At 36.2% G+C, this 25,986-nt stretch overlaps 3 protein-coding genes across 3 annotated transcripts; 1 reads left to right on the top strand and 2 right to left on the bottom strand.

Annotated features, from left to right (window-relative positions):
- The first annotated feature begins 1,845 nt into the window (after positions 1–1,845).
- Positions 1,846–15,430, top strand: LOC120424704 (mRNA export factor Gle1-like). Its single transcript, XM_039588884.2, has 3 exons — positions 1,846–1,979; positions 2,037–3,221; positions 14,599–15,430. Exons 1-3 carry the CDS (start codon positions 1,977–1,979, stop codon positions 15,226–15,228), a joined length of 1,818 nt encoding a protein of 605 aa, XP_039444818.1. The 5' UTR covers positions 1,846–1,976; the 3' UTR covers positions 15,229–15,430.
- Positions 9,237–10,688, bottom strand: LOC120424705 (splicing factor 3B subunit 4). The gene is made up of 2 exons (XM_039588885.2): positions 10,553–10,688; positions 9,237–10,352 (listed from the first exon to the last, which is right to left on the bottom strand). The coding sequence occupies exons 1-2, from the start codon at positions 10,584–10,586 to the stop codon at positions 9,304–9,306; spliced, it is 1,083 nt and encodes a 360-aa protein (XP_039444819.1). The 5' UTR covers positions 10,587–10,688; the 3' UTR covers positions 9,237–9,303.
- LOC120424703 (ATP-binding cassette sub-family F member 3) lies at positions 15,288–24,635 on the bottom strand. Its single transcript, XM_039588883.2, has 3 exons — positions 24,351–24,635; positions 22,361–24,282; positions 15,288–15,667 (listed from the first exon to the last, which is right to left on the bottom strand). The coding sequence occupies exons 1-3, from the start codon at positions 24,421–24,423 to the stop codon at positions 15,512–15,514; spliced, it is 2,151 nt and encodes a 716-aa protein (XP_039444817.1). The 5' UTR covers positions 24,424–24,635; the 3' UTR covers positions 15,288–15,511.
- Positions 24,636–25,986: the final 1,351 nt, after the last annotated feature.

Below are 25,986 nucleotides of genomic sequence, written 5' to 3'. Positions count from 1 at the left end.
ATTTTAGAATTTTAGAATTTTAGAATATTAGAATTTTAGAATTTTAGAATTTTAGAATTTTAGAATTTTAGAATTTTAGAATTTTAGAATTTTAGAATTTTAGAATTTTAGAATTTTAGAATTTTAGAATTTTAGAATTTTAGAATTTTAGAATTTTAGAATTTTAGAATTTTAGAATTTTAGAATTTTAGAATTTTAGAATTTTAGAATTTTAGAATTTTAGAATTTTAGAATTTTAGAATTTTAGAATTTTAGAATTTTAGAATTTTAGAATTTTAGAATTTTAGAATTTTAGAATTTTAGAATTTTAGAATTTTAGAATTTTAGAATTTTAGAATTTTAGAATTTTAGAATTTTAGAATTTTAGAATTTTAGAATTTTAGAATTTTAGAATTTTAGAATTTTAGAATTTTAGAATTTTAGAATTTTAGAATTTTAGAATTTTAGAATTTTAGAATTTTAGAATTTTAGAATTTTAGAAGTTTAGAAGTTTAGAATTTTAGAATTTTAGAATTTTAGAATTTTAGAATTTTAGAATTTTAGAATTTTAGAATTTTAGAATTTTAGAATTTTAGAATTTTAGAATTTTAGAATTTTAGAATTTTAGAATTTTAGAATTTTAGAATTTTAGAATTTTAGAATTTTAGAATTTTAGAATTTTAGAATTTTAGAATTTTAGAATTTTAGAATTTTAGAATTTTAGAATTTTAGAATTTTAGAATTTTAGAATTTTAGAATTTTAGAATTTTAGAATTTTAGAATTTTAGAATTTTAGAATTTTAGAATTTTAGAATTTTAGAATTTTAGAATTTTAGAATTTTAGAATTTTAGAATTTTAGAATTTTAGAATTTTAAAATTTTAGATTTTTAGAATTTTAGAATTTTAGAATTTTAGAATTTTAGAATTTTAGAATTTTAGAATTTTAGAATTTTAGAATTTTAGAATTTTAGAATTTTAGAATTTTAGAATTTTAGAATTTTAGAATTTTAGAATTTTAGAATTTTAGAATTTTAGAATTTTAGAATTTTAGAATTTTAGAATTTTAGAATTTTAGAATTTTAGAATTTTAGAATTTTAGAATTTTAGAATTTTAGAATTTTAGAATTTTAGAATTTTAGAATTTTAGAATTTTAGAATTTTAGAATTTTAGAATTTTAGAATTTTAGAATTTTAGAATTTTAGAATTTTAGAATTTTAGAATTTTAGAATTTTAGAATTTTAGAATTTTAGAATTTTAGAATTTTAGAATTTTAGAATTTTAGAATTTTAGAATTTTAGAATTTTAGAATTTTAGAATTTTAGAATTTTAGAATTTTAGAATTTTAGAATTTTAGAATCTAATCTAAAAAAAAGTATAAATACCGTAATCTGGAGCAGTTTTAGAGCACTTAAAACTTTGAGTGCATTGTAGAAATTCGAATTTAGGAATTGGGTCCTAAAATGAAGCTTAGATTGCTGATTTTATTGTTTACAGCGATAAAGCTTTTTTTCTGAGCACAATGACTCTTTGTACGACCACAAAGAGTTTAAATGGATTTTTAAATCAATTTTGAAAAATTAACCTCGTGGTCCTCCTTGACAGAACAGCTCCTACTTGACAGCTCGTTCCAAGGGGACCATAGTTGATCCATCGAAAAAATGTTGTCCTGTCATTTTTTTGCATTAAAATGAAAAAAGTGATTAGAAATGGTTTTTAATCATGTTTTTTACCGTTGTACATAAAAATTGGCATAGGGCTCTAGTACCCAATTCAGAATTTCAGGATGCAGGAGAAATGTTTAGAATTTTTCAAAAAGTTTTGAAATTTTAAACTTTAGAATTTTTAACACTTGCCCAGGATTAATTTTTGCGTGCATAAACATTTTAAAATGGGCAATTCAAATTAAACGTGTTCGGTTAAATTTGTTGTTATTTTGCTTTCCAAACACCGCTCCTGTCAAAAATATCTCGAATTTTGCCGCAAAAGAATTCAAAAATGGTAAGTTATTTCATTTTATATTTTGAAAATCCATTGAAAAACAATTTCCACCACCAGTCTCACTTCGAAGACGTTCGAAATTTGAAGACCAAAAACGCGGTGGCCTCCATTCCGCCGTCCACCGTCAAGCCAAAATCCCGCGTCAAGTCCCACTTCCGAAATGAAAACTGCGCAGCAGCCAGCATTCCTTCCCCACTGGATCAAACCCGCTCCGTCCCCAATCTGAAGGTGACCATCAGCTCCGCCGATTCCCGACAGGTTGCCGGTCCCGACGGTGACGCGGCCACGGTTCGCCTTGTGAAGGGCTCCCAGAAGCAGGAAGTCAAGCGGCTGGCCTCGGTTCGCCGCAAGCTGGAGCAGGGACAGGCGAAGGTGCGAGAGGCGGAAGTGGTCGTGAAGCAGGTTCCTCCCGTCCGGAAGTTGCCGGAGCAGGTCGTTGTGCTGGAGGACGAGGACGAACCGATGCTGTGGGAAGCGATTCGGGAGCAGGACCGGGTGGCCGCGGAGTTTGAAGCGACGAGCTTGGCGGAAGCGGAAGTGGTCAACCGACGGTTGGAGGAACTTTCGGAACGGTTGCGCCGCAAGAAGCTGGACATCGAGCTGAAGGAGGAACGCAAGCGAGCTATTTTGGCCCACAAGGCAAGCTTTCAGACGTTGCTGAACGTCTACATGGACACGTTGGCCGGATATGACGGGGAGTTTGTGGCCAGCTTCGTCAACCAGGAGAAATCCGTGCTGGATTTGATCGAAAGCTTCAATCAGCTTCTCGGAGCAAACGATGGCCGCGAGACGACACTGGCGGACGTTGACCGGACGGCCGAGCTTTGCAAGCAGTTGGAACGGATCAACACGGAGGTCATCGACCTGCGCAACCAAATGATGAAGGAGCGCGGACTCGTGCAAGAAGTCCCACCTCCGTCCGGAATCCCCTTCAACTCCGACGAAGTGCTCAAATTCTACTCCGAAATCAAACACTTCTACGAGCAAACCCAGCAGAAGATCCAACCTCTGGCCGACGATCCGTCCCTCTTCGTCTACCGGAAGAATCTCGGAACGGTGGTGAACGTGGCGGTCAGCACGATGTCCGGCAGTTGTGCCTGGATTGAGGCTCAGTTCAACCTGCTGGATGCGCTGCTCGGAGGAGCGCGCGTCGCGGTGGCAAACAGTGGGACTTTCGTTACGACCGAAGGCTACCCGGAGGCCAGGGCGTACTGCGCGAGTATGCTGGCGGAGAAGTATGTGGTGAGTAGGGAACGGTTTATTTTTTAGATTTTACCAGTTTGATATCCAGCGAGGAAAAGATCTGCGATGATCTGGCAACCCTGCTTTAACTTATGTTTCCTTGGGTAATATTTATACAACTTTAAGACCAGATATTAAAAAAAAAGCTTCCGAAAATCAAAAGGCCGGATTTTTTTGGCCAAAACAAAAAACATATTTGGAAAATCATTCTATTTTCCGGAAAAAATATAACAAAGGGATTTTGATTATTTTTAAATTTCAAATTATAAAGAAATTCAAAAATTCTAAATCTCAAACATTAGCTTGAAAATAAAATAAAAAAAAACAACTTCAGAACTATACTGCCGTTCTACGCATAATTGTCCCATGATTAAAAAAGGGCAACTGAGAAAAACGCGATTGAAATTTTTCGATCGATTTCTGTGTTTCTACGCATAATTGTTGAAAATATTTGGTGGTACAATTATGCGTAGAAGTTCAACGTTGGGACAAACAGACTTGGTGTTGTTTTTAATGTTTTTCTTAACAAAGTACTAGATTTTATGTGTTTTTCGGAAATTATACGTAAAACTTAACTTAAAAATGATAAAAAGTCAGAATCGCCCAAAAATTACATGGGACAATTATGTGTAGAATGGCAGTGTAGGATTTCAAACTTCTTGAAATTCATGAATTAAAATTTTATGAACCTAAATTTTCCTAAATTTAAAAATTTAAGAAAATATATGGCCCTTGCAATTATTGTTAAAAGTTTATCAATTAAAAAATAATACAAATCTAAAAATTCTAAAATAAAAAAATATAGGCCTCCAAATGTTTTTTTAACTTATGTTCAAAACATCTAAAATTTTCATATTAAAAAAGTTTATAAAAAAATTGAAAGTTCTTCTACTTATAACTTTTAAATTCAGAATCAGAAATAAAAAAAATAAATTTGGATTTATAAAATTTAAAAAATATATGACAAAAAAAATGCAATTTGTATGACCCAATCTCACCCCTCAGACCCAGTGTCACCCCTGATGACGGTATATGAAAATTGAAAACTGCTGTATTAAAAAAATTATAAATTAAACAAATTTGAAGATTGAAAGTTTAAACATTAAAATATTAAATTCTGTTCGTTTCAAGATTTCATTATCTGACATTTAAATAATTCAAAAACTAAAAAAAATGTACATACAAAAGTTGCGTTTTTTCGATTTTGGAAATTTTAAAACTATTTTTGAGAGTACAACATTTTTTAATCCCCATATTGTTTTGGTCACCGAGAAATGATGCTAATTAATTTTAATCGGACTTTTTCGGTGAAAACTGACACAAATTTTAGTAGAAAGATGATGAAATTTTAGGTGGATAGGTCGACTCACAGTCATAGAAGAAGATATGACTCTTAGTCGACCTATCCACCTAAAATTTCATCATCTTTCTTCTAAAATTTGTGTCAGTTTTCACCGAAAAAGTCCGATTAGAATTAATTAGCAAAATTTGTTGATACAAAACTTCGAGAATAAATAAATTGATAGTGTATTTGAAAAGCTAAACAAAAATGTTCTTAATTTTTCAAATTTAACAAATACCAAAATAAAAAAAACTAAATTTAAACATTTAAAAATTTGGGTATAAAATAAAATATTATTTTTTGTATAAATTCAAAATTTTCACATTGAAAATTTAAAAATCTGCTCATTTTAAACATTTTGACTTAAAATTTTGATAGTTCAAAGTTCAAAAAAAAAACGTTACTTAATCTACCTTTAGGTGGTTGGCAAGTGGTTGGTGCCTTCCTCTTATTTATAGTGATTCCAACCCCCCTAAAGTGTCCACATGTTGATGGATCTTCCATAATAAAAATAAGTGATAAGTAAAACAATAGACTACCTACAGCCTTTTTGTCAAGATTATACAGACACGGCCTTTGAGGAAAATGGCATCCCTCTACACGGCTTTTTCGTGGCGATCAGACCCGACCAGTTGAGGTTATGTGAATTCAGACCATTTTTTAAACTGCTTGTAATTTAAGATAGGTAAGTCAGATCTTGAAAATTCTTACTTTACCTAAAAGGTCTTCTCATATGCTTTCTAAAAATATATAACATGTGAGGGTTTCATGAAAAAAACACCCTTTTTACCATAATTTTAATTTAATATGAAACAGTTTTTTTAACATAACTTTTTAAATACATGATAAAACTGCATGAATTTAAATAGCAACTTAGGGGACGTTAAGACGGATCGATTAAATCCATTCCGGCCAAAATCGGTTGAGCCTGTGACGAGATATTCCAGTGACATTGATTTGGTACACATGTCTACATACAGCCAAACACACAGAAATTTGCTCAGCTGATGATTCTGAGTCGATATGTACAAATGAAGGTAGGTCTAGGAGGTCTAACTAAAAAGTTCATTTTCCGAGTGATTTTATAGCCTTTCCTCAGTAAGGTGAGGAAGGCAAAAATTTAAAAAAAAACTAAATTCAAAATTAAATAAGTTTTAAATCCGAAAAAAAATATTTTAAAGTTTTAATGAAATTGTAAATTTAAAAAAATATTGAATTTCAGAACAAAAAAAAATATTTATATGCATAAGAAAATTGACAACAAATTTAGCTAAGTCAAAGATTCAAATCTCAAAAATTCGTTAATCCCAAAATTTTTAAATTATTCAAAAGTTCAATAATTCCAGGCTGGTAAAAGTTCAAAAGTTCGAAGGCTGTGTTATGCCTAAGGCTACAAACTCTTGCTGAGGAAAAATCCGTACACTTTACTGATACGACACCATGGTACAGTCCAGACTCGATTTTCCGAAGCCTCGGTTTTCCGATGTTTCGACTATTTTAAACATCAAATTCGAATTTTGCGATCCCATTTTAGTCAAATTTTAATGGTTGATTGCCTGTAAAATTCAAAAAAAGGCAATTTTTCAATATTTCATCATCGCCATTTTTGTCGCCATCTTGGATTTGAAAATTCCTAATCACGTTAGAGTAGTTTAAGGGTCAAACTAAAACTCAATAATCAAAAATAAGACAATGAAAAAAAAATTCTTCGTGATTCGATTATCCGAAGTGAAATTTTGCCAAAGCCTGCGGACAATCGAGTCTGTACTGTATAACAAAAAACTCTCAAGAAATTATTTAGATAAATTTGGAATTTGAGGATTAAACATGGGTAATTCTCTACCAACTCACACGAAATCGGGAAAAGTTGCCCCGACCCCTCTTCGATTTGCGTGAAACTTTGTCCTAAGGGTTAACTTTTGTCCCTGATCACGAATCCGAGGTCCGTTTTTTGATATCTCGTGACGGAGGGGCGGTACGACCCCTTCCATTTTTGAACATGCGAAAAAAGAGGTATTTTTCAATAATTTGCAGCCTGAAACGGTGATGAGATAGAAATTTGGTGTCAAAGGGACTTTTATGTAAAATTAGACGCCCGATTTGATGGCGTACTCAGAATTCCGAAAAAACGTATTTTTCATCGAAAAAAACACTAAAAAAGTTCTAAAAATTCTCCCATTTTCCGTTACTCGACTGTAAAAAATTTTGAAACATGTCATTTAATGGGAAATTTAATGTACTTTTCGAATCTACATTGTCCCAGAAGGGTCATTTTTTTCATTTAGAACAAAATTTTTCATTTTAAAATTTCGTGTTTTTTCTGACTTTGCAGGGTTATTTTTTAGAGTGTAACAATGTTCTACAAAGTTGTAGAGCAGACAATTACAAAAATTTTGATATATAGACATAAGGGGTTTGCTTATAAACATCACAAGTTATCGCGATTTTACGAAAAAAAGTTTTGAAAAAGTTACTTTTTGCGTTTCTCTTTGTTTCGTCGTCCGTGTCTGTCGCGGGTGACCATGAACGGCCATGATCGATGACGACCAACTTTTTCAAAACTTTTTTTCGTGAAATCGCGATAACTCGTGATGTTTATAAGCTGGGTGCTGAAAAGACAGATTGCGTAACGTGATTTTCGAAAGCTCCCCACTGCTCCCCACTAATACATCTGCACTACAGCTGTAAACATAAACAAATTAGAAGGCTATGTTCAAGCTCAAGCGTGACATATTTTTTGCTGCTGAAGTGAATTATTATGAAACATTTTGGATCTGTTGATGTTGATGTTTTAGATGAAAAATTAAGTGCTTCGCACTTTTTTCTTCGTAGACTAAACGATGGGCGGCCAAAAGAGGCCTTTTTTGTTTTCCACGTGATGAAAAATTGTGTCAAAAGTGGGTGGAATTTCGTGAATCAGAAGAGCAACCGAATGGAAGTTCCGAGATTATGTATCTTTGATGTGTAGTGATAATATCGGAGTAAGATTATCCAATATTATTTGGAAAGTACTATTGATAGTTATTGATAATTAGTCGCTAACATTTAAAAAAGCGTCATAAACATAGATTTTGTAGACATAGCGATTATAAAATTTTAGCGACGAATTATGTCAAACTCGATTTCAAACTTCTTATTAAGATGTTTGACTTCGAATACCTGAATAGTCATCGATTTTTTTTTTATTCCTGACTAAATAAATTTTAGGTCGATCACAATACTTGCCACTTCTTGGTATAATTATGCGAACAGTAAATTGGTTCCACTTTGACAGTTCTAAATTGAGGCCGCTTTGCGGACAACTATTCTGCACCCAGTTTATAAGCAAACCCCTTATGTCTATATATCAAAATTTTTGTAATTGTCTGCTCTACAACTTTGTAGAACATTGTTACACTCTAAAAAATAACCCTGCAAAGTTAGAAAAAACACGAAATTTTAAAATGAAAAATTTTGTTCTAAATGAAAAAATGACTTTTCTGGGACAATGTAGATTCGAAAAGTACATTAAATTTCCCATTAAATGACATGTTTCAAAATTTTTTACAGTCGAGTAACGGAAAATGGGAGAATTTTTAGAACTTTTTTAGTGTTTTTTTCGATGAAAAATACGTTTTTTCGGAATTCTGAGTACGCCATCAAATCGGGCGTCTAATTTTACATAAAAGTCCCTTTGACACCAAATTTCTATCTCATCACCGTTTCAGGCTGCAAATTATTGAAAAACACCTCTTTTTTCGCATGTTCAAAAATGGAAGGGGTCGTACCGCCCCTCCGTCACGAGATATCAAAAAACGGACCTCGGATTCGTGATCAGGGACAAAAGTTACCCCTTAGGACAAAGTTTCACGCAAATCGAAGAGGGGTCGGGGCAACTGCTGTGTGAGTTGGCGGAGAATTACCCACATATTTTTGGTAACGTTTATAAGTTTACGAAATGTCAAGTTTGCTTTTACGAATAATATCGATGCCAGTGTTTTCACGATTTCTATATTTTTTTAAAATTTGTATGGAAATTTTGTTGCGTTCAAAAATCCAATTTATGCGTAACGTTATAAAAGAATGCTCCCACATAATCAATGTTTTAATTTCCGGTTTTTTTAATGGTCCTTTAAACATTTTTTTTTTAATTTTTTGAGTGTTTTAAACCGCCTTGAGCCAGGTGTATTCAAAAACACATAAAAAAAAATGATCTCTAGATTTGTTTATACAGTGCCATCCCTTTTTTGGCAACTCGATGTTTTCAAACATTTCGGTTTGTCGAAAATCAATATAAATTTTTAAATTTTTAATTTTTGTGTGAAGTTTTAGTTTGATTTTCGATCAACAATTTAGAAAAAAAATGACAGTCTCATTAATCAGACATTTTTGACAAGAGGAATTGTGTCGAAAAGTCTCCAAAAAAGCATTATAAAAATTAAAGCGGCCAGCCCTACTACGTTGTATTTACTGCAGAGAAGATTCTTTGAACGGAATCAGAATTAACAAGGGAGGAAGGATACGTGGACATACCGTACCAAATGCTCCGATATAAACCATTTAGAATACATAAAGTTTTTTTTTATCTTTGAGCTTTTTGAAAATTTCGATGAAACTTTTTTTTGTCTCAAATAGACGATTTTGAAAAAAAAAAAATAATAATAATGTCATCAAAAGAAAGGCAATGCTCCCGGTTCACCCGATGGTCCTCTTTATTGATGTTAAATGCACGATAATTGTACGATTTCGAAAAAGCCGAGCTCAAAAATTGAACGTGTCCGCGCTGAAGTTGGTCGGCGGCGGTGGCGGAAGCCTTGGCTGCCCGGGGAACGCTCCGGGTGGCATCTGGGGCGGAAGGGGAGGCTGCGGAGGTCGCCACGTTGGCGGTGGTGGCCGCGGCACTCCGACACCGGCCGGCATAGCGGGGGGCGTGGGTGGTGGCGGGGCGGGCTGTTGCCACGGAGGAGGTGGAATCATGCGGGGCGGCGCCGGAATGGACATCGGTGGTCCGGATGGGGGCAGCGGGGGTTGTCCGATTGGTGGAGGGAGTGGAGGTGGTGGAATCGCTCCCGGGTTGAACTGGGACGGGATTTGTGGGGGTGGCGGAACGGCTGCCGGTGTTGGAGGAGGAGGCGGAGCCATGAGGGGAGGTGGCATCATTGGATGAGAAGGAATAATCGGCATGATTGGAGGTGGAACCGGTGCGTCCGCAAACAGCTGGTGAGGTCGATCGGCGTGGGACAGCGGGTTCTGTGCGGCCAGGAGACGTTCCGCCGCGGAACCGTGTCGTTCTCCCTTGGAATCCTTCTTGAACGCGTACGAAACGGAAATCGGTCGATTGCAGAGGTACTGTCCGTTCATGGCATCCATGGCCGCGTCGGACGCCTCGAAGCTGGCAAAGTTGATGAACGCAAAGCCCTTGGAATTGCCCGTCTCCGGATCGCGCATAATCTTCGGCGTCTGCAGAATCACTCCGAACGCCGAGAACGTGTCGTACAGCAGCTTCTCGTCCACTTCCGGGTCCAGATTTCCGATGAAAATGTTCGCACCCACGTCCAGATTCTTCTGATGGGCCGAAGCCTTATTCACGCGGATCGGTTTGCCGTACAGCTTGATCATGTTCATAATCTTGATCGCGTAATCGGCGTCCTCCTCGCCGAGGAACTCCACGAACCCGTAACCCTGGTGCATCTGCGTGACTCGGTCCTTGGGCATGTGCACGTTTACGACGGGACCGGCCTGGACAAACATCTCCCACAGCAGCGTCTCCGAGACCTTGTCGTCGAGCCCACCCACGTAAATGGTGGCATCTGGAAAGCCGGAAAGAAACGTAAACAAATGTTTGAAGGGGTTTTAGGTTAGACAGGTTTGGGTTCGAAAACACTCGAATTAACACACTTTCTGTCTAAAATCCATCAAAGATTTATGCGCCTATAAATGCTATGCAATTTCGCAGAGTTTTCAACCAAAATTTGTTTCAAATTGGCCAGAAATAAACGAGAAAACTCACCCTGATTACGTTCCGCGATCGGACCGGCAGCCATCGTTTACGTTTTTTGACGTTTTGCTGCGAAAGCGAAAACGACAACAAAACGTTTGCGCGTCCGAACTGTCACTCGCGGGTTTACACGGTGATGGAAGGTTGGATAGAATTGAATAAGTTTGTGGGAGATGAGCGTTGTTCGAAATGAGTACTTTTTATATTAATTTGAATGTTCAGAGCAACAACTGCTTGTTCTTAGTTTTTCAGTCCCAAACATTTTTCTAAGAAATCGACAAAGAAGCTGGTATTATTTTTTTATCTTTAAAGTTTTGTCTGCTTTTTTTTAGCAAAAGTTTTTTGACATGCGGCTAGTAGTTGTTCAGTAACTGGAAGTAGCCCAGTTAAAAAGCAGACAAACGTCAAAAAACCAAAACAAACCGAAATGACCGAGGGGTTAATGGATGCGAAAATCTTGTTCAATAATTTAAAAAACTTTTTTTGAATTTTTTTTTTGATTTCAAGTCACAATTAAAGAAATATGAAAAGTAAGCATTGTAAATAAATTTGATTAAGTTTTATTTTTATATTTCATTAGGTCCCCTCGTTATTTTCCGTTCAGCCCAGTTAGCGAGCAGCATTTGGTGATTGCCCTGTAGAAAAAACACCCTACTGTTCCTAAAATATAATCGGGTTTAGTCGGATGCATCGACTGACGAAATAACCGACTAATCGGCCGATGTTGCAACATACGCTTATGGAAATTTAACCCAGACGTAAGCCGACGAATCGGTATTCGCAATCAGCCAACTCAATCATACGAAGTTGGCCGATTAGTAGGTTGATTAAAATCACTGTCCCCGGAGAAATCCGGGAACCTGCGTCTTAATGGAACCGGCGTATGAATTAGCTGCCAAAAAGTAATGAATTACATACCTACAACGTTTCGGCTGCTAGTTCAATCACCTAAAAATAAATTTACGAATTAGAAATCATTGTCTATTTTTTAGAACTTCCGGACAAAGTTCGAAATGTTCTGTGATTAAAATTTATTATATTTCATAACAAAAACTTACCCCAGAAGATTTAGGTAAAAACACTGATGGTCAATTGAAGCGCCGGGCCTTCTGCTGGGACCGCTACCTCAAAACTATGTTTTGGTTCATCACCTTGAAAACATTTAAAAACAAACAAACACTTGAAACAATAAACTTGCATATTTTTCTTAAAATGACTATTGAAACACTTAGAAAATACTTACCAAACTTTGTACAAGCTACTTTTTGCTACAACATTGAAAATTGCAGGAATTCCGGTTCAAATTACCGCAGACAATAATTTACCTAAGTCCATTTAGTAAACAACACTAAAACGTATTTCATTGACCGATTCTTTGACCAACTTAGTATGTTTCCGTGCATGCCCGACTAAAGCCAATCTAATTTGCCGATTAATTGATCGACTGAAACGTTGGCATCGACGCATGCCAACTTAGTAGGTTTACTGGTCGGTCGTTTTGGAAGACACCCGATTTCGTAGGCTGATTCCTCAGATTGAGAACTGTCAAACTTTTTACAGGGTGGGCTACGTTCTCAGCCCAATAACCGAACAAGTACTGTACATATATATTTTTTCAAAAGATCCTATGTACATAGGAAACCCATGACGCACCGATTATTTTAAATGAATAATCTAGAAATACAAATATGAAAAAAATTATCAAAAAAAAAAAAAATCAAGCCATCCACATTAACGACCCCCGGGTCCTTTGTGGTCTCTATTGCAAGTTTCTGCTCGAACCTAGGAATCCGAAGGCTTGAATGGGGAGAGCACCCAAACCTCTTTCTACTCCAAGGAACCTTCCACCCCAGTGTTTGAACTGACGACCTTCGGATTGCGAGTCCAACCGCCGCCAGCGATTCCACCGGAGTAGGTTTGGTTTGGTGTGTTGTTTGTACTTATGGCATGGAGACGACTTCTACACCTGGAATGACTTAACGGCCTAACAACCAAGGCCGGGACCGACATTTTACTTCCTCATCCGATGGAAGGTTGCAGCAGATGGGAATCGAACCCAGAATCATCCGCTTACAAAGCGGACAGCGTAACCATTCGGCCACGCACTGAAAAAAAAATTATAATTGAGAAATTATACAAAAATGAGAGATTAAAATATTTAGAAATACAAATACACAAAAAATAAAATATCAAAAATTAGAAAATTACAAAAAAAAATTCTTTAAATTTAAAATAACAAAAAAAGAAGTTCATATATTCTAAATTTTAATGATTTAGTATTTCAGAACATCAAAAATTGAAATATGTATTTCAAAATGCCACAAAAAAAGAGAAATTTAAAACATATAAAATTATATATAATTATATAAGTTTCAAGTAGGAATCTCGTAATCGAGAACGCCAAGGCAATGCTGTAGAGCGAATAATTTGATTTTTTTTTTTGAAAATTATTAAAATTCTAGAGTAAATTCTACGCAACACGGGTGTTTTATGTTGATTGGACCTTTTGAAAAAGGAAGCAAAAAATCATAAATTTAATAAATAAATAAACGTTAAAACGCTAAAATTTAAAATTCAGTAATAATCTAGAAATTCAAATATGAAAAAACAACATTTTAAATTCAAAAAATTTAAATAAATAAAAAGAAATTCATGAATTCTAAATTTCAAAGATTTAGTGGTTCAGAAAATCAAAAAAATTATTATGTATTTCAAAATTCTACAATAAAAAAAAGTGAAATTTAAAAAATATAAAATTATTAAAATTCTATAGTTTTTTTTTCTTAAAATGTCCTATGCGCCACGGGTGTCCTATGTTGATGGGACCTTTTGAAAAAAGGAAGCAAAAAATCATAAACTTAATACTTGATTTAAAAATTTAAAACTCAAAAAAAAATTGTTATTTGAAAAAAAAAAAACTTTATATTCTATTGTCCGAATTCTTCGTCAAGTTTCCAATCGAATTAAGATTTTTTTTTCATTTTCCAAATTTGGGCATCTTGCCTATAACATGACTCCAATAATGTCTGTTTTTTTTGTAATTTAAGATGGCGGCAAAATAGTGCGATTTAATCATTTAGGAATAAAGTTATTTAAGGATTAAAGCTTTTGTAAGTTTAGAAACTATTTTTCAGAATTTTTGATTTCAGAATTTGGAGTTTATTTTTTGTTTTTTTTCAATCAATACATTTTTGGTTAAATTTTTAAACTCCTCAGTTTGTGAATTTCTGGAGTTTTTTTTTAAATGTCCAATAAACCAAATTTTAAGTTTTTGCTTTTTGCTTTTTGGGTGTTTTTTTTTAAAACACCCAAAAAGCAAAAACTAGAAATTTGGTTTATTGGACCTTAAAAAAAACTCCAGATTTGTTTTATTTTAGCATTTTGAGTTTAGTTTTGAGGGCTCAAACCATTGGGTTTTGATTTTGTTTTCATAAACTCGTTACCTAAAAATTAAAAAAAAATAACGAACTTAGAAAACCTAGGTAAAATTTTGTCAAGGACACTCTGGTAAGGTCGAAACTTTGAAAACGGCAAGCCTTTGGGTGTCAAAAAGGAGGGGATGGTCCGAAGAAAATTAAAATTCATGCAAGGATTCATGCTTGTTTTGATGGTCTCAACAGCCCCACCAAATTTGAACATGATCAGACAATTTTAATGTTTAGTGATGTGTACGTTTGAAGTAAAATTACTCAATTTAAAAAAAAATCATGCTTTGTTAAAATAAGGATTTTTTTGTAAATCATAAAAAAAAATCAAGTAGGGCTGTGCAAACAGCTTGATAATTTTGGCCTGCGAGGGTCTGAGTTGAGACGGCTAATGTGGGAGAAAGGGAAGTAATTTATGATTGTAGACGGTATTGTTTTGATTCGCAGGATGTTGAAGTATCTGAAAGATTGCAAAACGGAGATTATTTTTTTAAATTTTCAGCTGCCATCTATATTTTATTTTGCTCCTGTTTATTGTCCACCATTTAATTTAATTTTCTTTAACTTTTGATTCCGGTATCTCTCAACGCTTTTATTTCTATTTATTAATTTAATTAAAAAAATCCATTTCAGCACCAAGCGGACCTGCTCATCTCGAACAACCCCCCGTGCGCCTTCCCGATCGCCTCCGTCATCGTGGCCCTGTGGCAAAAATACCCCGACTTTGGCCGCCTCTTTCTGGCCGTCCTCTTCCGGGAATGCCCCTTCCTGGCCCCATTCTATCCAGCCCAACCGGAGCCAGACCAAGACCAAGCCGATTACCGGCGCTCCCTCGGCTACCGATTCGGACCGGACGGCACTCCGGAGCGCCAGATTGTCTACCTGAAGCGGATGGCCGCACTGGCCCGCCTCTACGGCGCCATCGTCGCGAGTAATCTGCGCAAGGGGACCGCCGGTTTGCCCCATCCTCACGGGTTGGAGTTTGGCTGGAGGTGGATCTGTGCCGTGCTGAATATGACCCCGCTCGCGGACATTTGCGCCACGCTGCTGACGGAGGTCCTGCTGATGGCTGGCCACCGGATGTGGCACTGCTACGGGGACCAGTTTGTCAAGGTGCTGCGGGTACTTTACGAAAAGTACGTTCCGATGTTGCCGAAAGGGGAAGGATGGCCGAAAGCCCGGCTGGACCGGCTTCTGCTCAAGATCAAGGTGGAAGGACGCATTGAGACGCCGATCGGAATGGTCGGAGAAGGGTTCTGGTGAAGTTGAGGGCTGGGGTCATCTTTTAAAATAACTGAATTATTTTACTTTGTCTACCAATATATTACCTTTCTCGTGTACACTGTATAAGAATGGTTGTTGTTGTTTGCTTTTACTGTTTGTTCCTGCGTCCGTTTTTTTTTTCTTGCGCTCCTAGTTAATAATATGTTGTGAGAGTACGTCCACGATAATTGTTGTCCTTGAAGGCGGGGCCAAAAATGATCTCTGAATAAGCAAGTAATAATCATACATGTTGTAGTATTGTTGTTGTTGTTCAGTGGCAAAATCACGCCGCCGCGGCCTCCAGCTCGCGCTCCACAATCTTCCGGTACTCGTCGAAGCCGCCCTCGACGGTGCGGACGGTGCCGCCGCCGCACACCCACAGCTCCTTGCAGATCATCCGGATGAGGCGCTCGTCGTGGGAGACCAGGATGACGCCACCCTGGGGAGCGAAAAGGAAATGTTTAATTTAATCTTTAAGGTTTATGCTTTGAAAAATATTGACAAAGTGAAACAATGAAAATTAATATTATTCGATTATCGTTACGCGTTTCATGCATTTCCGTATCACTATTTATGCAACCAAAGTGAAACGAATCATCTCTGCGGTAAACTTTACGCAGTGGGCCTGGCCGCATTAAAATGTATGATGCAGCAATGCATTCGAATGCACTTTTTTGCGTTACGTTATAAAAGAACGCTTCTTAAATTGCCGCTGGAGTTTTTTTTTGAAAAGGTCCAATAAACATTTTTTTTTAGTTTTTGCTTTTTGGATGTTTTAACACTTCTGACTCAAGGCGATTTCAAAAACACCCAAAAAGCAAAAACTGGAAATTTGGTTTATTGGACTCTATCAAAAAAAAAAAGTCTAAAGTCTAAAACTAAACGGAGCGTTTGGTACGGTATGTCCACGCAACCTTCTACCCCTGTTGATTCTAAGAAATGGGGTCTTATATTTGCTGTTCATATTTACCCTCAAACAAAATGAATAAAGCAATCGAGAAATTAAAAGTGAGAGTGTGTGCGTGCAACATGGAGTTAAACTTTTTGAAAAGCCTTGGTAAGCTTCACAGCAACTGCACAGAAAGTTTAACTCCATGTTGCGATTTGACAGCTCGATAGAAAATGATGAGGGAGCGTTCTTTTATTACGTAACGTAAACAAATATTGATCTAATTTTCAATGTAAACCAAATTATGTAAACGTATATGAAATTTTATCATCTCTAACAAAAAATTATTTTCAGAATTTTAAAATGAGAACTAACATTTTAAAAGAGCTTAAAAATTACTATCATCAAACATTTTCAATCATTTCAAAAATTACACTTTTCAAAAACTTGTAAAAACTTTTTAGTTTTATATTGAGAAATCAATTATGCTTAATTGCAGGCCAAGTGCGAATGATGCTGATGATACCTCTTCAGTTGACGCTCAGGCGAGGAACATCCTGGAAGGAGCGTCACTGACTACGTCCGTAGTCCTGTTAGATCTAATTGATCAAGACAGTATAGCTCTGGTTCCTTGCAAGTGTCCTATTTTCTTACCTCCACGTTGGCTTGGTTTTCATGATGACCTAGCTGGTGGCCTGTGGAAACGGATCGTAAACCTTTGACCAAAGTCAAAGTCGAGACGGCTAAAAGAAAGGGGCGCGACAATGTGGGAAAGGGAAGTAATTTGTGATTGTAGACGGTATTGTTTTGATTCACAGTATGTTGAGTCAACTGCTGTGGATGTACCTGAAACATCGCACAACGGGGTTTCTCTTCTCTTCATTCTCAGCTACCACCTATCTTCTGTTTATTTTGTTTCACTGATTTTCTAACGCGGCTTCTGTTTACTATCCTCCATTTGATTTCGATTTTACTCATTTGATTCTCTTATTTCTCAACGCTTTTTCACTCTATTTTACCAATTGATGCTGCTGTAACATACTTTCTGCTTTCCCTTAATTTGGCAGCGATGTCAATTTTGTTATCATCTGCCTTTTCTTTATTTATCTATTTGAATAATTTTTCATTTGCCCTATAAATTGCCCTCAATACAATCTAAGCTTGTTTGTTACCTCCATTTATTAATTATTGTTAATTTATTTATCTACTTCATAAATTACTATCTTTCTTTTACTATTGATTCTTCAAATAGTATATTTCTTTCACTGTCCATTGTTTTCAATCTTCACCCTTTTCTTCAAACAAATGAGGTTCGAGCCCTTACTCAATTTTTGGAGTGATCACAGAATTAACACAAATATTACTATTGTACTTTTGAAAAACTTTTATAAAATGCTTAGGACCAAAGTTGTAACAAAACACCGCGACAAAAGAAATAGCAACATAAAAACACGACTCAACACTAGGAAATCAGGAGAAAACAAAACACTGTAAAATAACAACTAGTTTTTGAATTCAAACTAAAAATAAAACAGTTTTTGCTTTAATGAAAGTTGATAGGCACACTATAAATGGTTAGGCGCTTATACTTACATCAAACCCTACGTAATGTACCACCCCCGGCCGAGTTAAAATGCGTAACCGGAAAAGAAGGTGTGCATGCCTGGCACGAACACTCAAAGCGTGTTCTAGCGTGCTGCTCGTACTGACTCAGAGCAAGGGTGAGATGTAGGTGTAAGGGCAGTGCGTGTTCGTCGGGAACCTAGTGCATAAGATCGGTCAAGGCCCGTTCTTACACTGAAAATTGCGAAATTGCGAAATCAATTATGCTTAATTGCTTTTTTGGGTATGAGGGATCGGTTGACAAAGTTTGATCTAATAACATAATACAAGGAGCTTTTTTTTTAATTTGAAATCGTCACCAAGAAAATCTTAAATTTTTAAAGTCTTTTTAATGACCAGTTTTTTTAATTACCGGTTTTGCCTTCCTCACTGAGGTAAGGCTATAATCCTGCTCTAAAAATGAACTCCGTATAAAAACGTCGTAGACCCACCTTCATGTATACATATCGACTCAGAATCGAAAACTGAACAAATGTCTGTGTGTATGTGTGTGTGTATGTGTGTGTGTATGTGTGTGTGTATGTGTGTGTGTATGTATGTATGTGACCAACAAACTAGCTCATGTTTCTCGGCACTGGCTGAACCGATTTGACCCGAACTTGTTGCATTCGACTTGGTTTAGGGTCCCATAGATCGAGTTTTATACAGATTGAAGTTTCGATAAGTAGTTCAAAAGTTATGTATAAAAATGTGTTTTCACATATATTTGGATCTCACTTAACTGTATGTAAACTATGTCCGGGTCCATCATCCGACCCATCGTTGGTTAGGTTGTCAAAAGACCTTTCCAACGAGTCCAAAACATTGAAGATCTGGCAACCCTGTCTCGAGATATGGCCCCTTAAGTGATATTGATGTACTTTTTTGAAGCCGGATCTCACTTAAATGTATGTAAACTATGTCCGGATCCACCATCCGACCTATTGTTGGTTAACTTATCAAAAGAACTTTCCAATGAGTCGAAAACATTGAAGATCTGGCAACCCTGTCTCGAGATATGGCCACTTAAGTGATATTGATGTACTTTTTTGAAGCCGGATCTCACTTAAATGTATGTAAACTATGTCCGGATCCACTATCCGACCTATTGTTGGTTAGGTTATCAAAAGACCTTTCCAACGAGTGCAAAACATTGAAGATCTGGCAACCCTGTCTCGAGATATGGCCACTTAAGTGATATTGATGTACTTTTTTGAAGCCGGATCTCACTTAAATGTATGTAAACTATGTCCGGATCCACCATCCAACCCAACGTTGGTTAGGTTATCAAAATACCTTTCCAACGAGTCTAAAACATTGAAGATCTGGCAACCCTGTCTCGAGATTAGGCCTCTTAAGTGATATTGATGTACTTTTTTGAAGCCGGATCTCACTTAAATGTATGTAAACTATGTCCGGGTCCATCATCCGACCCATTGTTGGTTAGGTTACCAAAAGACCTTTCCAACGAGTGCAAAACATCGAAGATCTGGCAACCCTGTCTCGAGACATGGCCACTTAAGTGATATCGATGTACTTTTTGGAAGCCGGATATAAAAAATAGATGAAACTTGTGTACAGCCATTGTTGTGAGGAAGGCTCCAACCACATAGGTGGATTAAGTTAGTTTTTGATTTTTTTGAAACTTTTGAATTTAAGAATTGAGATTTTTGTACATTTACAAATATTTCGGAATTATCAAACTTTCGGATTTCGAAATATTGTTATATTCAAATAAAGAAATTTTGTAATATGTAATATATATTATGTATTCTTTTTTTAATTCGGACTTGTTAAAAGTTTTTTTTTATCTCTGAGTTTTTATATTTATTTTTTATGTCAAAATTATTCAATTGGGTACTAAAGCCCTATGTCAATTTTTATGTACAACGGTGAAAACACGATTAAAAACCATTTCTGATCACTTTTTTTTTATTTTATTGCATTTTTTTTTTGACAAGACAACATTTTTTCAATGGATCAACTATGGTCCCCTTGGAACGAGCTGTCAAGTAGGAGCTTTTCTGTCAAGGACCGCGAGCTTTATCGCTGTAAACAATAATATCGGCAAACCAAGCTTCATTTTAGGACCCAATTTAAGAAAAAAAAATATTGAAATTACAAGCCTAGGTTTCAACATTTGGATGAAAAAAGTGTTTTAAAATGCTTTTTACAGGCGTACAGTTGCTTTCCAATCATTAGTTTTGAAAATATCGAGGTATTGATGGATTTTTTTTTTGTGGGACTGTACATTGGTATTTCATGAAAATTTAAAATGTTTTCAAAGGAGTTCAAACATGCTAAATATGATTTTAAACGCGAGAAAATGCATTTTAACTGGTTTTCAGTTGGTTAAACTCTAATTTTTATTTAAATTTAGAAGTTTTTCGAAAAAATATTTTTTTGCTCCCTGATTTTCCAGACCAACTTTGAAGGGGGGCGACATAAACTTTGAAAAATATTTGCAACGGCCTAAAAGGGGTCGCAGAATTCGAAATCATGTTAAAAATGAGTGTAGGTATCACAAAACTATTTTTTGGTCTTGTAAATGATTCGATTATTTGAAGTTTAGATAATGAAATTTCTCACAATCGAGTTTGAACTTAATTACAACTTTTAAAATCTATTTTTTTTTTTGCTTTAGGAGATTTATTATATTTCGAATTTTTCAATCAGGAATTTTATTTTTTATTACTTACCTTTTTTGATTTTCTCAAATTTTTTAATTGTCGGATATCTTCAAATTATAATTTTTTGATTTTAGAATATTTAAATTTTAGAAGTCTAAAATTTTCACATTTCACAGTTTTTAAATTATTGAGTATATTTAAAAAAAAAATTACCAAATTTGATGTTCTCCAATTTAACTTTTTTATATTTAAAAAGTTTTGAATTCAAAATTTTAACTTTTGATTTTCAAACGCCCAGATTTTGAAGTTTATTTTTTTTTTGTAGTTTCAAACCTTTTAATTTCGGAAAGTTTTAAAATTTTTGAGTATTTTTTTGATTTTATTTCATGTTTTTTTGTTTTGCAATTCAATTAAAAAAATTTAGAGCACATTCTTTTTAAAATTTGGTTTTACAGTTTTAGAGATTTCCAATAAATTTTTTTTTAATTTTAAAGTTTAGAACTCAAGATTTTTTGATGCTCAAATTTTGTAGTTTTCATACTTTTAAATTTTGGAATATTTTAATTAAAAAAATAGTTTCTTAGTTTTAGATATTTAATTTTTTTTTAAGTTCTGAGTTTTGTTATATTTCAACATATTTTTTTCTAATTGGTTTAGAAAATTTGATGTTTTCCAATTGAACTTGTTAATTTTTTTTTGAATTAACAAATTTAAGATTTTTTGATTTATAAATTTCTCAAATTTTGGACTTTTAAAAGCTTTGCAGGTTTTACACTTTCAAATGTTGGAATATTTGAATTAAAAATAGTTTTCTTTATTTTAGATCTTTACATTTTTAAAATTTTTGAGTTTTAAAATGTTTAAGCATGATTTTTAAAATTTTGTTCAACAAATTTCTAATTCCCAATCGATTTTTAATTTTTTTAATTGAGATGTTTCAAAGTTTTGTATTTTTCAAATTTTTAATTTTGAATTAAGAAAACAGGTTTCTTTAAAATTTCAAATTTCTTAGCATTTAATTGTTTTGCATATTTTTTTAATTTTCGATTCACGAAGCAACGTTCACTTGTGGAAAACCTTGAAATTCCCCAAAAATTAAAAGATTTTCCCCAAACATGCTAAAAATGATTCTAAACGCAGGAGAATGCATTTTAAATTGATTTCAGTCGATTGCACTTTAGTTTCCATTGCAAATTTGAACTGTTTTGAAATTTTGTTTGCCCCCTGATTTTTGTACCGGCCTAATTTAAGATTTTTTGATTTCTAAATTTTTCACATTTCAACGTTTGATTTTTTTTGTAGGTTTTTAACTTTTACATGAAATGAAAGATTTGAATAAAAAAATAATGTTTTCTTAATTTTAGATCTTAAAATTTTCTAATTTTAGGGCATATTTTTTATTTTGTTTAACACATTTCATGTTTTTCATTTATTTTTCAATTTTCATGTTTTTGAACTCAAATTTTTTGATTTTAAAATTAAGCACCTTTTGAAGTTTAAAAACTTTTGTAGATTAAAAACTTTCAAGTGATGAATTCCTGAATAAAAAAAAGTTTTCGTCATATTAGATTTTTAAAATTTCTAATATTCGTGTATTGAAAGCTTTTGAGCTTTTTTTTTTTGATTTTGTTAACTATTTGATATTTTTAAAGTTTTTTAATTCATATGTTTAGAATTTTTTTGACTTTTAAATTTCTCGAATTTTGATTTCTCTTGAAATTTTTGAATAATTGAAAAAAAAAAATGTTTTTTTTTTAATTTTCCTAAAATGTTTAGTTTTTAGGTTTTGTTTACAAATTTTAAAGTTTTTGGAAAATTAAACACGGCCTTTTGAGATTTTCGAGTTCAAAAATTAATGACTTTTTTTTTAATTACAATTTGCAAGTTTTTGAATTTTACAGATTTTAAATTTTTAATGTTAGCGTCAAGTTTCAAATCGAATGCAGAAACAAATCGTCAAAATCAGTAGAACATTTTTCTACCCTTAAAAACACGAATCAAATCTACTCACATTGTACTTGTTGATCGCCTTCCCGAGCGCCTCTATCGTCTCAATGTCCAAGTGATTCGTCGGTTCGTCCAGCACCAGGAAGTTCGGCCTGCCCATGCACATTTTGGCCAGCGCAACGCGCGACTTCTGTCCTCCGGACAGCGACGCCACCACCTGCATCGCCAGCTCCCCCGAAACACCAAAACTTCCCAGCTGCCTCCGGTACTCTTCGATTGGCTTCCCGGGGTAGGCGTTCTGCATCAGTTCCACGCAGTTGACGGACATGTCCAGCTGGTCGACGTGGTGCTGCGAGAAATAGCCGAGACGGAGTCCGCGGTGCGGGTGGACGATGCCACCGGTTGGCTGGAGCAGGCCCATCACTATTTTGAGGAGGGTCGTTTTACCGGCACCGTTCTCGCCGACGATGCAGATGCGCGAGTCCAGGTTGGCGCTCAGGTTGACCATGGTGAAGATGACCTTTTCGGTGGAGTACTTGAACTGGACCTCGTTGAGTTGGAGGACCGGGGGGTTGAGGGGTTCCACCTCGGGGAATTTGATCGTGACTTCGATCTCCTTCTCGACGGGTTTCAGCTCGGGGAGTTTTTCCAGCATTTTGATCTTGGATTGGACGCTGGCGGCGCGGTTGGCGTTGTAACGGAAGCGATCGATGAACTCTTGCACGTGGTTTCGATGGGCGAGCTGGGCTTCGTACTCGCGCCGTTGGGCTTTGTGCTTTTCGGTTCGGGTTTTGTCGAACTGTTCGTAGTTTCCTTTGTAGACTTCGATGCGCTGCGAGTGCAGATAGAGGATGTCGGTTGGGACCGTGTCGAGGAAGTTGCGGTCGTGGCTCACGACGAGGAGGGTCGTCGGCCAGGACTGAAGGTAGTTCTCGAGCCAGATGATGGCCTTGATGTCCAACATGTTGGTAGGTTCGTCGAGTAGAAGGAGGTCGGGCTTTTGGAAGAGGGCACGGGCCAGGGCGAGACGCATTCGCCAACCGCCGGAGAAGGTCCGGGTTGCGCGAGCTTGCATTTCCTTGGTGAAACCGAGACCGTTCAGGATGATGGACGCCTTGGCGGGGGCTTTGTCCGCTTCGATGTGCTGCAGCTGTTGGTAGACTTCGGACAGTTCGTGGCTGAGCTCGGGGTCGTTCGAGCCGGCGTTTACTTGGGCGTTGAGCTCCTTCTCCCGAGCGAGCAGCTCCGTCCGTACGGTGTCAACCTCCAGGACGCTGTCCAAGGCGATCGTGTCGTCACCGACGACTTCCTGCTCGACGTGCAGAATCGTGATGTGACTCGGAATTTGCAACTGCTTGCCGGAAATCATCTTCAGCAGCGTAGTCTTGCCGAGACCGTTCCGTCCAACGAACCCGTACCGGCGACCGGTGGCCAGCAGCAAGTCCGCATTCTGCAGCAGCATTTTGTCCCCAAACGACACGTCAAAGTTCTCGATCCGGATGTCCATCGACCGGTTCGTGCCCTTCGCCTCCATCTTGTTGTCCTTTTTACTAATCACCTGCGAGGCCGTGGCCATCTGCAGAACCGGTGCCGCTCCCGCCGCAGCCGCCTTCCCATCCTTGACCACTTGTTCGCGCTTCTCCAGCTTTTGCTGCCTCTTCGCTTCGGCCTTCTCCAGCTTCTTCGAGTCCACCTTCAAGCTGTCGTCCCTCTGCACCACCCAAATACTCTGAATATCATCCCGCACGACGTCCTGCGACGCGGCCATCTCGCCCAAATGAATCGGCGCCCCCAAAATCTTCCGACCGCCCCCACCCCCCGTATCCCCTCCCCTACTCCGTGGCTTCAACAAATCCAGGAAAATATCACAGATCTCTTTAATGTCCTCCTCGCTCTTCTCCTGGGACACTTCGTGCAGAATCGCGCCGATGGCCTCGTAAACCTCCTCCCCATTCTCGAACTCATCCGCACCGCTCTGCAGCACATCTAAAACAAAAACACCCAAAAAAATCATTCTTGAACCAACCGGAACCCGGTGCCCCACCAAAACTCACCCTCCACGTACGTCAGCAGCTCGCCGTCGATCGAGGGAAACTCGCGCTTCAGCACTTCCGTACAGGCGGCCATCCCGGAATCAACGAAAACAAAGCGCGACGGCGAAACCCGGTTATTCGAGGTGTGAAGTGACACTCGCGACGAAGGCGACGGAATGCGGAATCGACTCTTGGAGGCGGATGCCGGCGGGTCCGGTGACGAAACACGACCAACTCGGGTTCTCCTGTGCAGGCGGAACTTGCTGACGGGTCAGCGAAAAAGAAAGGAGGACCGACTTTTGATTGAACGAACTGTCAAAAGCGCGTGAGAGAAGTTCGGCTGTCAGATGGGGGTCGGGCATAGATTGCGTAGTGAAAATGTGGGTGGACATTTTGCAATGCGGATTGTGAGCACATACAAAAATGTTATTTTGTATGGATTTATAATTATGAAAAAAAAATTATAGTACAACGTTATTTATGGATGACTCACAAGAAGATTTCATATTGAAATGCGGGGGGTGATACATGAAAGATCAAAATATAAAATAATAAAGGTGACGACTACACGCTCATACAAAACAAGGTAAAATAAGTTATTTTTACATAAAACTCTCTAGATTATTTTGAATTCATGACAACTTAAATAATTATTAAATTAAAACCAATTACAAATCGATTTGAAATAAAATTCAAATCAAATTCAGATCAAATTAAAATTAAATTCAAATCAACATCAAAATAATTTCAAATCAAATTCAACTTAAATTTAAAAAATATTAAGGTACAGTCGACGACAGTCGGTACAGTCATCCCTCATATTCGGAACAGTTTACAGATCTGCCAATGTTCAATAAATCATAGAAAATCGCTAATTGAACATAATGATTTGCTTTTTCCTTCATATGAAAGCTTTTCTTGCGATCTTTTGATTGATGTATAGACCGGCTGTACATTTTTATGTTTTATATCAAGTTTATGAAGAAAAACATTGACCCTTGAAATCCACAAATTCGGAACACTTTTTTCTTACGATGTAAACAAACTTTTTTTCTCTCCAAGAGTACATATTTTTTACAAAAAAAAAATTACTTTACACTCTGAAACCAATAAAGCTCAAGTTAGGTTGTGTTTAAAACATGGTCCTATAACCTTTTTTTTAAATACCCTTTAAATTCAGGTGTTCCACAATTGTGGGAGGTACAATAACATCCCACAATTATGGAACAGGCAATTTTGAGGCAAAGTTTTGCTGCATTTGATAAAATAGCCTTGAAATATGTTTTTTTGCTCAAAAAGTACTATTTTTACTAGTGAAATAGCAAGAGAATGTCCAAATAAAGGTCCTAAAAATAACAGGGACGACAGAAAAGTTGCATTTTGCATCCTATTGACAAATTACCACAAAAGTGTTCCGAATTTGTGGGTGTTCCGAACATGTGGGATGACTGTAAAATGCGAAGGATTATTTTATTTTATTTTTTCGGCAATGTTTTGATAAATCACTTTTTTTTTCAAAAAATCATGATTCTGCGGCAATTTTTTCCAAACACACAAAAAAATATTACTGTAATGACAAAAGTAACTTACTCTTGAAATAAAAGATGGTCAAAATTTGCTATATTAAACGTTTTTTTCTTGTTTTTAAAACAAGGGG

The sequence above is a fragment of the Culex pipiens genome, chromosome 2 (assembly GCF_016801865.2).
Source record: "Culex pipiens pallens isolate TS chromosome 2, TS_CPP_V2, whole genome shotgun sequence".
Lineage (NCBI taxonomy): Eukaryota > Metazoa > Arthropoda > Insecta > Diptera > Culicidae > Culex > Culex pipiens.
Note: the sequence above shows the minus strand (reverse complement) of the source record. Positions and strands in the feature narration are given on the sequence as shown.

Excerpts from the sequence above, each read along its gene's own strand:
- LOC120424703 (XM_039588883.2), bottom strand. The coding sequence starts at position 24,423 with ATGGCCGCCTGTACGGAAGTGCTGAAGCGCGAGTTTCCCTCGATCGAC. Across the intron at positions 24,283-24,350 it reads GCTGCTGACGTACGTGGAGG|ATGTGCTGCAGAGCGGTGCG; the intron begins GTGAGTTTTGGT and ends TTTTTGTTTTAG. Across the intron at positions 15,668-22,360 it reads AGGCGATCAACAAGTACAAT|GGTGGCGTCATCCTGGTCTC; the intron begins GTGAGTAGATTT and ends TTCGCTCCCCAG.
- LOC120424704 (XM_039588884.2), top strand. Across the intron at positions 3,222-14,598 it reads TGCTGGCGGAGAAGTATGTG|CACCAAGCGGACCTGCTCAT; the intron begins GTGAGTAGGGAA and ends AATCCATTTCAG.
- LOC120424705 (XM_039588885.2), bottom strand. The coding sequence starts at position 10,586 with ATGGCTGCCGGTCCGATCGCGGAACGTAATCAGG. Across the intron at positions 10,353-10,552 it reads GATCGCGGAACGTAATCAGG|ATGCCACCATTTACGTGGGT; the intron begins GTGAGTTTTCTC and ends CCGGCTTTCCAG.